The following is a 15,779-nucleotide window of genomic DNA, read 5'->3' on the forward strand; positions in this document are numbered from 1 at the left end:
CGCGCGCCGCCTCGGGACTTACGCCCGGAACCTGACCCCGCCCCTGCGCACCCGGGACCGCCCCGCGGGGGGAGGGGGCGCAGGTCCAGGGGTCCCGGGGCGCGGGGGCGGCTGTTCCTGGGGCCCTTCTAGGGGACCCGCTGGGGAGGGAGACCTGGATGGCGTGTGCCCTTGCAGCCCCGGCCTCCTGTGGTTGCAGCGATAAAGGCGCTCTCTTATCTCCCTACTCATCACCGTGACCCTGACCTGAGCCCCGGCCTGTGGCTCCCTGCGCTGGGCTGGGGTCCGGGTGTCTCCTGTTGCTTCCCTGAGGGGTTTTTTCCGTCCCATCTGGCCTCCTCCTTCTCCCCACCCCGCTCCCGCCCCCACTAGTTATTTCCTGGAGTTTGCAGAGGGCCCCTGAGCTCGGCCCGGTCCGCTCGGCCCCGGTCGACTTAGTCCCTGCGCTCTGCCCCTGCTCTTGGCCCTGGCCCGCTCGGCCCGGTCCACTCACCCCTGCGCTTGGCCCCGGTCCGCTGGGCCCTGGACCCCTCCGCCCGGTCCACTCACTCCTGCGCTCAGCCCTGGCCCGCTCAGCCCTGGTTGGCTCAGTCCGGTCGACTTAGCCCCTGCGCTCGGCCCATGTGCTTGGCCCTGGTCTGCTTGGCCCCATCCACTCACCCCTGCGCTTGGCCCCGGTCCGCTGGGCCCTGGTCCCCTCCGCCCGGTCCACTCACTCCTGCGCTCAGCCCTGGCCCGCTCAGCCCTGGTTCGCTCGGTCCGGTCGACTTAGCCCCTGCGCTCGGCCCGTATGCTTGGCCCTGGCCTGCTCAGCCCAGCCCGCTCAGCCTCTGCCCTCAGCCCTGGTCCACTCAACCCTGATCCACTTAGCCCCGTCCGCTCAGCCCCTATGCTCCACCCTGCAAGTTTGTGGACATCTATCCTTTCCTGCTCTTACCTCCGCTGCCCAGAGCCTCACACTTGATCCCCCCCAAGGTGATGGGGGTGGGGGGTGTTGGCTGGATGTCTGCCCCCCCCCACCTCCCCAGACTTATCAGACCTCCTCTCACACCCCTCTCCTGCATGTCCCCACTGCCTCCCTGCCTCAATTAATGCCACCAGCACCTGCCTGGTCTGTGCTGAAGGGTCCAGGGAAATGCCTGGTTCTAAGTTTATCTATTTTGAGAGAGAGAGAGAGAGGGCACACGTGCACAAGACAGGGAGGGGCAGAGAAAGACCAAGAGAGAATCCCAAGCAGGCCCTGCACTGTCAGCGCAGAGCCCCAGGCCCTGCTCAAACTCAAGAACTGTGAGGTCATGACCTGAGCTGAGATCAAGAGCCAGATGCATAACCCACTGAGCCCCCCAGGCGCCCCAGCAAGTGCCTGGTTCTAACTAATCTTTGTAATTAGAATGGTGAAGCCACCCACTGACCAAAAAAAGAAAAGAAGAAACGTCAGGGTCTTTGACTTCACAGCGAAGGGATTTCTAAATTTTATTTTCAGTAGGTTAAGTTTATTTCAAAATCAAGAGAAGGCCAAATGGGTGAGACGGTGTGTTGAGGTAACTAACCACAGCCCCTGTTATGGATCAGACAGTATGAGGGGTGCTTGGGAAAACACGGTTTCCTTAAATCTCCAGTAAGTATATGGGAGTCAGGAATCGTTCTGTTTGATGGGGAAGGAAATAGGGGTTTTCAGAGTGTGGAATTCAGAGCTAATTAATGCTGTGCAGACCGGCTAGGAATTAAGGTGTCCTGGCTGGGATCCTGCGACAAAGTCACAACAGCCCCTATAATCTGGGCATTCTAAATTGTCTGGGGCCCCCAGGTGGCTCAGTCGGTGAAGCATCCGACTTTGGCTCAGGTCATGATCTCACAGTCCTTGAGTCCCAGCCCTGCTTGGGGCTCTGTGCGGACAGCTCAGAGCCCGGAGCCTGCTTCGGATTCTGGGTCTCCCTCTCTCTCTGCCCCTCCCCTGCTCACGCTCTGTCTCTGTCTTTCTGAAAAATAAACATTAAAAAATAATAAAAATAAATTGTCATAGCCAGCGTTTTCCACAGTTGCTCCCCTCATGTGCCCCTAAATCTAAAGGAGTGAACTACAGGCTTGTGCGACTGATGATTTTCATCACAGACTTTTTTATTTTGTAGGAAGTAGAATTGAAACAAAGCCGGCTTGCTGTGCCCCGAACCGTAAGGCGTCCACCACGACAAAAAGAGGTCTGTTTCGATTGTAAGAGGACAGACACACAGGGCTCAATGTGTTTCAATCCTAGCTTCCTGTGTTGCTCGGCTCCTTCCTTGATTTTCTAAGCAGGTTGACCTAATCTCTATAGAACTTTCTGTTCCCTTGGGGTTCCGGGGAAAATAGAGAAATACAGAATAAAACGTGTTTCATTTGTTTATTAGATAATGCCCTTACAATCCGGGTTGGAAATGCATAACCCGTACTTGACTGGACCACGTAAGCCCTTTCCACAGAGCTTAGCCCAGACCCAGTGAGGGGACGAGGAGACAGTGACAGTTTGGGAACTGACAGAGGTAAGTGCTTGGGATGTGCAGTGAATGACCAGAGCAAAGCACGGGAGTCGTGACCCTGGGCAGAAAAATTAGGAGGTGAGCTGAATGGACACAGGAAGCGAATTCTGAGCTCAGTAGATTTGCCCAGCGTTAGCCATCAGCAGTCCTTAGTCCCCAGCTGTCCCGATGCATGGATGCACACAGAGGCAAGTCCATCGGAGGCCACGGCCAGCCCTAAGGCCCCAGCCTCCTGGGCACGGGCGCCCCGTCCCACGCGCAGCTGCACTTCTCCACCCTCATGTTGGGCAGGCTGACCACCTGGGGCCTGGGCCTGCCACCCTCCTTGACGCCCACGATCAGGGGCAGCGAGGTCGTCTCCGAGGCGACGCACTGTCGCGGCCCCGGGAACGGCCGCCTGAAGGTCGGGGGCTCCGGGGGCTGCTGGCACGCGCCCACACACTCGTAGGCCAGGAAGCCCGGGGGCTCCAGGACCCAGTTCTCGGCCCACCGCATGCCCCGCAGGTCAACGTAGGTCTCCTGGCGGCAGCAGCGGGCGCCCTCTGTCGCCTCGGGGTCACAGTCGCCCTGAGCTCTGCGGGGACAGGAGGGGCGCAGGTCAGCTGAGGTCACGGGGGGGGGGGGGGGGGGGAGGGGGGGGCACCTGGGAGGGAGATTTACCGCCAGCTCCGGTCACGTTGCACAGGCTGGGGTTTGCGCCGGGGACGGGGAACCACCAATAACCAGACCCTGCGCAGTACGTGACCTTAGTCCCGGGACGGGGGGGAAACCCCGCGTCCGTTGATTCCCACGGCGCCCCTGGGAGACCCCACGCCAACCCGCCCGTTCGGGGGGGCCCCCGAGGGCACAGGCGCCTACCCGTAGGCCCCGAGGTCCAGGGTGTGCAGCTCCAGCTGGGGCTCGCCCTGCCCCGTGCCCTCCTGGCCCTGGGACGCAAAGCGGAGCAGCGTGTGGGCGCCCGAGGCCCGCGGGCCCAGGTGCGCCCTCTGCACGGACACCTGCAGCAGCAGCGGCTGCCCAGACCGGCCCAGCTGGCGCCAGAAGTTCACGGCCTCGGTCACGTCGAAGGCCTTCCAGCCACTCCCCTGGAGGGACACCAGCCTGCGACACCCGTGGAGACGGGGGCCTGAGCTGGGGCTGGGGACACCCCCTGGGGGGAGCCTGCCCCCCCCCTCCCTCCCTTCTCTCCCCCCTCCCCCACACTAGGCCCACATGCCACCCTCTCCTTCTCCCCCTCCAGCCCCCTCCCCCTCCCTCTTCCCCCCCTCGGGGCCCACCCGCCCCCTCCCCCCTCCAACAGCCCTACCCCCCAATCCCCCACCAACCCCTACCCACCCTGCCTTGCTGGGCCCACCTGCGCGCCCATCACCTCCCCTCCCCACTGGCAGCCCGGCCACGGCCTCCCCACCTGGAGTCCACCAGGTAGGTGCGGTTCGAGCTGTCCTCGTGGATGCGCAGCCACTCGACGGTGACGCGGGCGCGGGCGCCGTGCGGGGACAGCCGCTCGAGCCTGCGCAGCGCCGCTTTGGGGACCGGCTCCTGGAAGAGGCGCAGCACGGCCTGCACCAGCTCGCTGTTGGGCGGCAGGCGCCCCTCCATGCCGAACACCAGCACGTGCGTGGAGGCCTCGGCCGCCAGCAACCTGCCCGCCACCTCTGGGGACGGGAGCAGGGTCAGGAGGCAGGTCAGGCCCGCTGGGAGGGCGCGGGGCCCAGAGCCAGTGAGCAGAATCCCCCAGGAAGGCAGGGAGAGGTGGGGGCGGGGCCTCACCTGCACAGCCGCCTTTTTTTTTTTTTTTAAGTTTATTTATTTATTTTCATAGAGAGACAGAGAGCGAGTGAAGAGGGAGAGGGGCAGAGAGCGAGGGAGAGAGGGAATCCCAAGCAGGCTCCGTGCTGACAGCGCAGAGCCTGACGTGGGACTCGATCCCACGAACCCCGAGATCACGACCTGAGCCAAAACCGAGAGTCAGACGCTTCACCGACTGAGCCCCCCAGGCGCCCCGACACGCAGCCTTCTTCAGGCGAAGGCGCTCAGCTAAAGTGGGAGGGCCAGCGGAGAGAGGGAGGCAGAGAGCCACCGTGGAAATCTGTGGTCACCAGCCGAGAGTGGCCTTTCCAGGAGGGAGGGCAAGAGCCCCGACTTCCTCTCCTCTCCCTGCCTGAGGGGCTCCTGCCCAGTGAAATGTCCCCAACCGGAGGAAGAGGCGCCTGGGGCCTGTCGCCAGCTCCTGTTCCCCAGAGGCACCAGGCCCCGTGTCCCCAACGCCTGAGGCTCCGGGCTGACGGTGGGACCACCTGACCACGGGCCACGTGGCCGCCAGCGGTCAGCTCTGCAGAGCGTTCAGGACCAGCCTCCTCGTCCCCAGGCCTCCAGGCGCCTGACCGGCCAAGGCCATCCTCCCTGTCACTAGCCCCAAGTCCCCTTTCTCTGTCTCCCCTCTTCCCACGGGACTTCTGCACCCACAAGGGTGTCGTTCCTGCCTCGCCTCTACCAGTGGGGCCCCTGGTGCAGACAGAGACCAGGGCCCCGGACGCAGCCACGCTCACAGTCCCATGGAGCTCCCCCCCCCCCACCCTACGACGGCCGCCCCGGGACAGGCCCGCCGGCCTCAGCCTCCCCACTCCCAACGAGCACCAGGCTGTGGCGGGAGGGGGACCTCACCTCGGACCCTCTGGCTGAACCTCTTCCCACGGGAGTGGGCGCCGTGACTGCGCCGCAACAGGGCCACGTACTGGGCCCTCACGTGGGCCGGGGTGACCAGCCCCTCCACGTCGCGCTGGTCCAGGACGGGCGCCTCTCGGAGGCCCAGCTGCCGCAGCAGGCTGGCCCGCACCTGCTCCCCGGTCAGGGCGGCCCCGGGGCCGGTCAGGGGCAGCGCCCAGAGCACCCAGCACAGCCACAAGGGCCTCATGGTGCCGCCCGGGGATGGGGGGCGGGTGTCAGAGCACACGCGTCCCCCGAGGAGGCTCAGCGAGGGTCCCAGCCCGGTGTGTGGAGGGCCGGGCTGGGCCAGCTTTATAGGCAGCCCTGAGCTGGGCCCGGGTGGAGGGAGGAGGTCACACCCCTCGGACCTCCTGGGAGCTCAGCAGCCAGACGGTCCTTGGGCCTCGAGGAGGGGGCCGTCTGGAAAGGGCACAGAGGCCCGTCTGGACTGTGGACAGCTGGCTGTTGCTATCTGCATGGTGGCCGGGAGGCCCTGCCTTGCTTCGCGCCACCTGCCGTTAACCTCACAGATGTGTCTCCTGGAGAAGAAGCAGGCGTCTCCTCTGTGCCACGTTTCCAGTCTCCCCAGTCACAGAACCGACCGGAGTGTGGCCCTGGCGTCCAGTTGCTGGCTGCAGGTAGAGTGCCTGCCCGCCACCAGGGCTCTTGGATCAAGGACCAGTTCTGGTGCAGGGATGAGCCTCCGGCCTGATGCTCGCAGGGTGGTAGGGACTGCTGAGATCCTGGGCTGTCCCCGGTTGGAAATTCCTGCTCCGGGGACCCTTCCCAGGCCAGGGAACCTATGATCATTTAGCACCGATGGGTGGGTGTCCAATAAGGACCCTCCCTCCCCCTCTTCTTGGCTGTTCACGGATTCAGACATTAGAGGGGGGAAACCAATCCATGGCCCCTTCCGACTTCTGAGCCAGAAACCGAGGGGGGACATACTCAGACTCACTAATTAGTTGCCGTTTATCTGAAGTCCGGATTTCAGTGGGAGTCCTATACTTTGATTTGCTAAATCTGGCAGCCAGAAAGCCAGTGTGGATTGGGACATTTGTTACAATGGGCCGCGGCAGCCCCATCCGTGGTGATGCGGAGGCGGGAGTCTGGCTTCCACCTGCACAGGGTCCCTTGGGCCAGAGATGCTCAACGGCCCTGGGGCCAGATCCTGTGTCCTGAGGGAGGAGAGGGGGGTGAGGGAATGAGGGATCAGTGCCAATGCCTGAGGGCCTGTTTGGACCCAGCCAAGGGCACCGTGGGGGACACCGGACCGGCCTGAGATGTGGGCAGCGAACCTGGCACCCAGCTCGTCCCGGAGAGATGGGTGGTGGGGGCCGGGCTGGGCAGGCGGTGGGAGCCACCACCTCCCTCTGCCCCTTCGGGCCAGGATTTGACCCCAGCCAGAGTCCAGGCTGCCACGTGAGGGCCACGGGAAAACGTGGGCTCGGAGGTCACCTTCGGCCTCCATGCTGGGGGACGAGCCCGACCGGACCTGGGCTCAGAAGCAGAGGGGACTCAGGGCAGTGAAGGCTGGAGCCCAGGAGTGGCTTCACGTCGGCATCACCCTGTCCCTTCCTGTTCAGGGCCGACTCTGCTGTGGGTGTCCCAGCGATGGCCCGAGGCCCGGCCCCAGGTGCCCTGGGCTGTCCCAACCCTGCCGCCCTCAGCCTCCCAGACCCCAGGTCTGGGGCCCACGTGGCCCCGTGGGGCCCTCCCAGGACGGCCGGGGTCCATGGGGCCGCCCTTGCCCAGGGTTCCCTCCACAGGAATGGGGACCCACGTTTCAGTTCGTCCAGCCCCTTCCCGGCAGGAGTGAGTCCTGGGCTCTCCTCGCTGTGCCACCCACGAGCTGTGTGGCCTCTTGAGTCACTGAACCTCCCTTCTGACAGCTATCTGCTAGTCAGCTGGGTGAGGCCAGTAGAGCCTTTCTGGAAGGACGCCTTTGCATTCAGACAAGGAGAGCTGATGTGGATCCGGGCTCCTAAGCCCCTCCCCATGAGCTCACAGGATACACATTGTTAATGCCCCCATCTGACAGATAAGGAGAGCACACACAGGCAGGTGATGAACTTGTCCAAGGTCAGGGGCCAGGCCGGGCACCCCTCAGTGCTCTCATTAACAGTCTACGACCTTGGGCAAGGGCCTCAACTGCTCTGAGCCTCTGTGAAATGTCCACATTGTTTTCCACCCAGGGTGTGGGGAGGGCGAAGGAGAACCGTGAGGTCCCCAAAGGGAAGGGAGGCACCAGGCTGTGCCGGGGTGAGAGTGCCCACTGTGCATCCCCCAAAATGGGCAGTGGGGCACCCTTTGGCTCCTAAACACAGCTTTGCAGGGAGTGCCTCCCGTCCCCTGGGCCCCCACGCTGCACTTGGGCTTCCTTTCCTGTCAGCTGCCTCTTTGTCCCCACAGGTGTCCCCAGGACACAGAGAAGGAGCCAAGTCATCAATAAATATTTGCTTAATTAATTGAAGAGAAAGGGAGGGAGGAAGAGAGGGTTATGGAGATGCATGGCTTCCAGAAGATCCTTCTTCAGGGCAAGATTTGGGGAAAGAGACTGGCTTCTGTGGGCATTTTTGTTTTTGAACGTTTTTTACTGGGTAGTCAAAAAAGAGAGTATTATTGCTGACAACTCTCCCCAAGAGAGAAAGAAAGAGAAAAGGGAGGGAGGGAGGAAGGGAGGGAGGGACGGAGGGAGGGAGGGAGGGAGGAAGGAAGGAAGGAAGGAAGGAAAGGAAGGAAGGGAAGGAAGGAAGGAAGGAAGGAAGGAAGGAAGGAAGGAAGGAAGGAAACAAGGGAAGGGAGGAAGGAAACAAGGGAAGGAAGGAAGGAAGGAAGGAAGGAAGGAAGGAAGGAAGGGAGCCGTCTGCGCTGGCCTACCGCCTAACAGTGATCGTTCTGTTTGGAGTTTCTGAGCCCTGGGCCTCTGGGTCATTAGAAGGGAGAGGGAGGGCAGCGTCTGCACTGAGGAGGGGTGGATGGGGAGGAGGGCGGGCCAGAGCGCTGTGGACAGAGACCAGCAGGCGGCAGGCGACAGCCGCCATCGGGAGCACAGCCTGGAGATGGGCCGGAACCGATGCTCGTCCTCCAGACGACCACCTGGGTGTTTTCTCGACCCGGGCCGTGGTTCACCGACGGGGAGGGAGCCCATCCACCCGCCGGGATCGCTGCCTGTCCCGGGGCTCCTTCGCTGGTGACCTACCTGTCCTACCTGTGTCACCGATCCCAGGTCCTACCAGAGCTTCCCTGCTTTTGTTCTGGGCGGAGTGAGGCCCGCGACACAGAGAGCAAAAGACAGTCTCGTCAGATACGGCGTGGAAGTTGCGGGGAAGGGGGCCCCGTGGGAGCTGGCGAGGAACCAGCTCCAAGCCCTCTGGGGCCCAGCCACCCTGCCCCCTCCAGCGGCTCCCCCTGCCCCAGCGCCAGAGGAAGATGCAGGGGTGGGGAGGGAGGTCCCCGTGCAACCACGCATGCGCCCACCGTGCACCGCTGCGCGGAGGCTGGTGCGGGTCCCCATGCGGCCCTCCGGGGGGCACAGAGGACAAGCACTGGGGGGGGGGGGGGGTCCTCCCCACACACCAGCAGTCCCAGTCCAGGGCGCCAGGAGCCCTGCAGGCCCCTTGTCACCCGCCAGAGGTCAGCCGCTGGCCGCATTGGTGGTGTGGGAGCCCCGAGCCTGCCTGGGTCACACGGGCAGGAGGACGGTGTGGGTGGGACAGCTCAGGGACAGGAAAGCCAGCCTCCCTGGGATTCTGGTGGGCTCTGAATATGGGGACATGGGGACCCCCACATTGACCTGATGGCCCCCACCTCCAGTCCGGTCCCTCCTCCCCCCCATCCCCTCAGGTACTTCCAGCCTCAGACAACTAAGTGACACTGTCCCAAACTGTCCCCAGGGAGAGAAAAGGGCCAAAGGAGGCTCCGCAGCTGCGGGAGGCCTCCTTCCTCCAGCCACTGCTCTTGGACACAACCCGGGCCACCCCACCCCTGTCCCCAGACGTGCCCCCCAGATCGCGGTGCCCCCTCCAAGACAGCTTCTGGCCCAAGGAAGCCTCCAGACTCAGGGGGCCACTCCACCCCGTAGTTGTGGGGCTCTGCCTCTCTCATCTCATCTGGCTGAGCCACCCAGGCGCCCCAAACTTAACTTTCTTAAAGTAAAACATTGTGAACATTAGCACTGTGAAAGACTCCTCCTGTTTATTAAGCGCCTACTGTATGTATATGATGGGCACTCTGTTGACATGTCAATTAACCCCAAGACGTTCCTTGCCAAAAAAAAAAGGACATAATTCCTAGTTTACAGGTGGAGACATATTGAAGAGGGTAGAAAACTCGCCGGATGACACGCAGCTCGTGGACGGCACAACGAGGAGAGCCCAGGACTCACTCCTGCCGGGAAGGGGCTGGACGAACTGAAACGTGGGTCTCCATTCCTGCAGAGGGTGCCCCGGGCAAGGGCGGCCCTGTGGACCCCGGCCATCCTGGAAGGACCCCAAGGGGCCACGTGGGCCCCAGGCCCGGGGTCTGGGAGGCTGAGGGCGGCAGGGTTGGGACAGCCCAGGGCACCTGGGGCCGGGCCTCGGGCCATCTCTGGGGCACCCACAGCAGTGCTGGCCCTGAAAAGGAGGGGACAGGGTGATGCCGACGTGAAGCCGCTCCTGGGCTCCAGCCTTCACCGCCCCGAGTCCCCAAATGTCCTCAACTGCAGGCCCTCAGTCAGAGCTGTCGAGGGTCTCCTCGTTCTCCCCACCCCAATGCCCCCTCCTCCCCTGGGGGACAGCAGGTCTGGCTTTGAGATGACTTCCCCGCCCAGCAGACCCCACAGAAGGCCCGGCTCTGCCCAGACCCACAGCCTGGGGGGCAGGGCCCCTCTCCGTGCATGACAAACGTGGGGGCCGACCCCCCCGTGACCAATGTCCCTGTCCACAGTGGCTTTCTTCTGTTTGATTGCCCCGTTGTCTTACGTCCCCAGCAAAACTCTTGAACCCAAGTGGAATCCACATCCGGGAGAGGGGCTGTGTTTGCAGAGGGCTAACAGGTCTGGGAGAGTGGCCCTCTGTCTGTCTCCACTGGTCCCCGTGCTGGGTCCACACTCAGCCTGCTGTATTGAAGGCAACTCACCGTGTCTCTGACCCCGGGCCAGAAGGGCCCCCTTGAGCCGCACACGGCAGGAGGCCAGGGAATGAACCGGCTTCTCTTTCCTCCCGGCTGCGGGGGCGTCTGGCCCGACCCCCCACACTGGGGGGTGACCATCTGGAACCAACCATCCATCCCTCGTCCTGGAGGCTGTGACTGCCGCCTTCCTCTGCCTTCCCCGCCCCCACAGTCCACAGGAATCCCAGACAAACTTTAATCAGAGGTACTCTATTAATTAAAACCCTCCCGAATTAACTCAAAACGGATCACAGATCTAAGTCCAAAATGCAAAGCCACAGAGGTGTCTGGCTGGTTCCATCAGTGGAGCAAATGATTCTTGATCTGGGGGTCGTGAGTAAGAGCCCCACATCAGGGGTAGAGTTTACTTTTAAAAATATATGCGGGCGCCTGGGAGGTCCAAGCATCTGACTCTTGATTTCGGCTCGGGTCATGATCTCACAGTTCATGAGTTTGAGCCCCGCGTCGGGCTCAGTGCTGACGGCTCGGAGCCTGGAGCCTGCTTCTGTTTCTGTGTCTCCCTCTCTCTCTGCCCCTAACCCACTCCCATTCTGTCTGTCTCTCTCAAAAATAAACATACGTTAAAAAAAAAAATCAAGTCAATTAAAACACAACAACCACCAAGCAAAAACCCTCCAATGACTTCCTGCTGTACTTTTGGATGGAACTCAAATATCTTAAAGCCCAGGCTGACCTGGGCCAGGCTCACCCCGCTGCCTCTGAGCCCACGGTTCCCCACTTGCTCCTCGACAGCCGGTCACGTGGGCCTTCTTACCGTCCGCACACCTACCATGCCGGTCCTACCCCAGGGCCTTCGCACTAGCCGTCCCCTCTGCCTGCAAGGTGCTGAGCCCTGACCTTGGCAGGGTTAGCTGATTCCTATCAACCAGAACTCAGATCAGACGTCACGTCCTCAGAAAGCCCTCTCTTGCCCATGCATAAAATCTGTGCGTCCCTTCCTGCCCCCACCCATCAAGGTCTCTCTTATCATCCAGCTTTATTTTCTTCCTGCTGCTTGGTGCTATCTGAAATCACCTTCTTTATCTGTTTGTTTAACTGCTTGTGGACCGACTCCGCATTAGAATGTAGACACCACGGCTCGGTGACTTTGTCCGGCCCATTCACGGCTGTGTCCCTGCGGGAGAATGGCTGCCAGCCCCCTGTGCTGGATAGTCGATCAATATTTGTTGATTGCATAAATGAAGTAACGAATGGCAAGATGGAGTCTTAGCTCTGTGTGAACTTGGTGAACGTCTCAGGATCTCCGTCTCTTCGTAAACTCGATTTTTCATCCAGCTCCAAAGCACTAGGAGAGAGCGAAGGGTGGGGGGCTTCTCCCTGCACAAACCCTCGTCCGCCTGAGAGGCTGCAGGTTCCCGCCAAGGATGGCCTCCCGGGGACCGGGAAGGGTCGTCAGCTCCCCAGCTGTGGCCCACCTGCCCCGGAGCCCCGGGAGCACCAGGCTCATGAGGGCAGGGCCGTTCCTCATGCAGCGAGCCCTGCTGTGGACCGGGAAGTCTCTGCACCCGCCTGGGACCCCGGTCCCAGCAAGGAGCGGGGCCCCAGGTCCGCACAGGGGCCCCAGTTGGTTCTGTGCTGTGGGGCTGACCCTGAGCCTTACTGAGGAGGTGAGCCCGACTTCATTTCCTTCTCCGGAAAATAGCTCTGAGGTGTGCGGTCTCCCCAGGCCCAGGAGAGGCTCTGGCCCCACCACCCGGGAGCCCACAGGGGCCCTCCCCCCGGCCCCCCGGTCCCAGGGCATCTCCTAAGAGGAGGGCACCTTGTGCATCTAGTGGGGGCCACACTGGCGGGGATGGGGTGGGGAGAGGGAAGCCCCACAGGACAGGGCAGAATCAGAACAGCAGGAAACACCCAGACCCCAGCCCGGCACAGTGCAGAGCGCCACAGGCGGGGGCTGTGGTCACGGTCACGGGCAGGCAGGTATGGAAAGGCTCAGAGCCGCCAGAAAGGCTCTGAGGGCAAGCTTCCTTGTTCTACAGACGGGGAAACTAAGGCCTGCTGAGGTCCTTGCTAATGGAGGGTCAAGGCTGGAGTCAAATGTCTCGGTCATGGGACGCCCCCCCCCCCCCACGTCTCCAACCCCAGGCCCCCGGAGCCCCACGCGCCCCCCATGCTCTGTGCAGTGGGCCCACGGGGCTTTCCTGCGGGAGAACAAAACTCCAGTTAGAAAGCCTCACCCCTGCAGTTAAAACTGGAGAGACACGGCAAGTGAGGGAGGGCCGGTCCCCAGGGCTCCGTGTTCCCCGTGCGGGGCTCCAGTGTCCTGCCCTGAGCCCTGGAAGGGAAGGAGGCTGCGGGGGAGGTGGGAGGCAGGGGGAGCAGTCTCGGGCACCTGAGGGCCGGTGTGACAACAGCCCCCGGGGTGGCTGAGGGAGCCTCGAGGGGGCACGGGTGGGACCAGTGAGCTGTGTGACCTTGGGCAGCCCAGGGCCCTCTCGGGACAAGAGGGATTCGACCTGCGTGTGCTCACGTCCCTCCAGCGACGCTGGCTCGAGACCATGGCCGTCTGCCCTGGTCAGGAATCATCCAAGACGTGTCTCTGTTTCATTCTGAGTCCCTTTTTACAGCTGGAGGTTTCCGCGAGAGGCGTCCGCTCTGTGTGAGCAGCAGTTGAGTGAAACAGAAGCATCCGCTGGGGTGCGTGCATGTGCGTGTGTGTGTGTGTGTGCGTGATGGTGCAATCCCTTCCCTGCAGCACTGGGGACCGAGGGGACATGAGCAGGCTAGCGGCGGTCCCAGGAGATGTTCTGGTGTCTCCGGAGCGGGGACAGCTGTAGGGAGACTCCAGACATGGGGAGCCTGGGGACAGCAAAGGAACAGAACGGGAGACACCACAGCCCCGACCGGCAGTGGCCAGAGGTGACCCCCATGACCGCACTGGTGGGACGGATGACTGACTCTGCAAGGTGGAGGCAGCCGCTCCAGCCACGACCTTCGCCTGCCGCGAGCCTCCCCACTCCCCCGGGTTCTGGTTCCGGAGCCCAGCTCCCTCCACCCGGATCACTTGTGGCCTCTGTCGCTGGCCAGGCCTCTCCTCCGCCTCGTCCTGCGAGCTCCCCGCACCCCCGCGCCCCTCCCCAGACTGCCTGCCCTTTGCTCTCTGGTCCTTCTCTTCCCCTTCTCCCTGTGACGTCCCTGTTCCCCAGACTCTGCGTGTTATGGGCTGAATGGTGTCCCCCAGAATTCATGGGCGGAAGCTCTAAGCCTCAGATCTCAGAACGTGACTGTACTCAGAGGTGCGGCCTCTAAGGAGGTGACTGAGGCAAAACGAGGTCGCGTAGGTGCCCACAGGGGATTTTCGTTGCTGAAACCCTCCGGGGGCTGGGGGACTTCTCTATACAGTCCGAGGAAACGGATATTCTGATGTCCTCACTCGGATGTGCACAGAGTCCTAACTACCCGGCTCTAAGTTACGCTGAGGCTAGTGCGTCCACACCCGGGGCCTCGGCCTCTGCCCCCACGTGTTGTTCGGAGGTGGGGTCCCCCGGCAGAGTGGGTGCTCTCGGGCTCTAAGTTACTGCGGCTCACCACAGCCCTGGGCGACCCGGAGCCTCGTTCTCCTGGCTTGTAAAAGTGGGGATCGAGACGCCCACTTGACGGGGCAACCAATTCAGACGGGCGACCAAGACGAGGCCCGGGCTTGTGAGGCTCGGGGCGGCCGGCGTGAAGGGCCCGGGCCGGGCCGCGACCTGTACTCGGCGCTCAAGGACGGCGGCCGCTGTTCGGTCGTTTCTCACAAGCCTGACCTCCTTGCAGGATCTGGCAGGTCAGTGAAGGGAGTCGCCGAGCGGGAGGCCTCGGCCCCTGCTTTCCCTCACCTGCCCACGGTCCCCACCGAGCCCCTTCTCAGCGAGTGAGGGTGTTTACTGAGCACACAGGGTGAAGCCTGTTGGGGGTGGGGGGTGGGGGCAGCTTATGTGCACAGTGATCACACAAACTCTTTTTTTTAAAGTAGGTTTCACGTCCAGTGCGGAGCCCGACACGGGGCTTGAACTCATGACCCTGAGATCAAGACCCGAGCTGCAATCAAGAGTCAGATGCATAACCGACTGAGCCACCCAGGCGCCTCTTAAATTCAGTTTTTACAGTTTTTTTATGCTTATTTATTTTTTGAAAGGGAGAGAGAGCAAGCGAGCGTGGGGGAGGGGCAGAGAGAGAGGGAGACACTGAATCCGAAGCAGGCTCCAGGCTCCGAGCTGTCAGCACAGAGCCCGACGCGGGGCTCGAACCCACGAACCGTGAGGTGGTGACATGAGCCGAAGTCGGACATCCAACCGACGGAGTCCCCCAGGCGCCCCTGCAGTCTCCTTTCTTAAGTGGAAATAGGCCCGCCCTCCACCCCCTGCTTAAAACCCCCGTGGGTGCTCCCACCTTCGATCGTGGGGTCCCACAGCCGTGCCACGCCAGCTCTGGACGCCTGCCACGCGGAAGACGCTACCGACGCCGAGTGCCGGTGGGCAGTCCCCGCCTGGCACAGGCACCTCTTCCCTCTGGAAGGTCCCCTTATCTTTCAGGCCCAATCTGCAGTGTCACCGCCTCTGCGGGCTCCTCGCGAGCACCTGCCGTCCGCTCCCGGCGCTCTTACCGCCTGTTGAGCGTTGACCGCCCGGAGGGACGGACTTACGGCCGTCCTTCCACGTCTCCTTCCCCCACCAGATCGGAAGGCCCTTCGGGGAGGAAGAGACTGGGTCACATCCGCCGCTCTGGTGTCCCACACACCGTGGGGCTCCGGGCGTGCAGATCGAGTAAATCACTGACCGGTGACCTCACGCGAGTCTCCCACCGAACCGGGTGCTGCCTCCACCTCCGCCCGCGTCACCCCCCGCGGCCGGGGAAGGACAAGGTGGCTTCAAGGCCACCTTCCGTCTCTGCCTTGCCTGTCCCCTGACCCCGCGGTCCCCGGGGTGTCCGACCCCCAGGGCTGCCCTGGACATCTCAGGATACTGACAGCAGCTCGGCGAGGGTCTTGGTAGGTGAATACTTTGTAGCTCATTTCAGATAAGCCGTAAATAAATGCCTCCCGACAGTAACGGCCACGTCTTTTCTCCGTCTTCGGCTCCTTTCTGGCGTGTCTCCTCGGACGCCCAGGCGTGTTGGCTGTGGCCACAGCTCGACTCCGTCCAACAGCATCTCTCAGACTCACAGGACGTGCCGGGGGGCGGCCCCCCCGACCACCCGAGGACTCTGAGGTTTGGGGTGGGAGACGAGGACCCGCCAATTCAGACAGGCGACCAAGACGAGGCCGGGCGCGTGTGGGCGAGGCTGGGTCTGGGGTCTGGGCTCAGGGAGCATCTTGGAGAGCAGAGGGCAGTAAGAGTGGAAACGGGACTCAAGGCTGCTTTCCTCTCCACTGGCCTCCATTAAAAAAGGCAGGCGAGGGGC

General features: G+C 62.5%; 1 protein-coding gene across 1 annotated transcript; it reads right to left on the reverse strand.

The window, feature by feature from the left end:
• Positions 1 to 2,372: 2,372 nt before the first annotated feature.
• Positions 2,373 to 9,351, reverse strand: LEFTY1 (left-right determination factor 1). The gene is made up of 5 exons (XM_078440575.2): positions 8,434 to 9,351; positions 5,181 to 6,400; positions 3,925 to 4,171; positions 3,375 to 3,617; positions 2,373 to 3,090 (listed from the first exon to the last, which is right to left on the reverse strand). The coding sequence occupies exons 2-5, from the start codon at positions 5,428 to 5,430 to the stop codon at positions 2,733 to 2,735; spliced, it is 1,098 nt and encodes a 365-aa protein (XP_078296701.1). The 5' UTR covers positions 5,431 to 6,400; positions 8,434 to 9,351; the 3' UTR covers positions 2,373 to 2,732.
• Positions 9,352 to 15,779: the final 6,428 nt, after the last annotated feature.

This window comes from Panthera onca, chromosome F1, assembly GCF_046562875.1.
Source record: "Panthera onca isolate mPanOnc1 chromosome F1, mPanOnc1 haplotype 2, whole genome shotgun sequence".
Lineage (NCBI taxonomy): Eukaryota > Metazoa > Chordata > Mammalia > Carnivora > Felidae > Panthera > Panthera onca.

Bases quoted from the DNA above. Each gene is read 5' to 3' on its own strand.
- LEFTY1 (XM_078440575.2), bottom strand. From the start codon at position 5,430: ATGAGGCCCTTGTGGCTGTGCTGGGTGCTCTGGGCGCTGCCCCTGACC. The intron at 4,172-5,180 runs GTGAGGTCCCCC...TCCCGTCCCCAG, and splicing joins GTTCAGCCAGAGGGTCCGAG to AGGTGGCGGGCAGGTTGCTG. The intron at 3,618-3,924 runs GTGGGGAGGCCG...CGGGTGTCGCAG, and splicing joins ACCTACCTGGTGGACTCCAG to GCTGGTGTCCCTCCAGGGGA.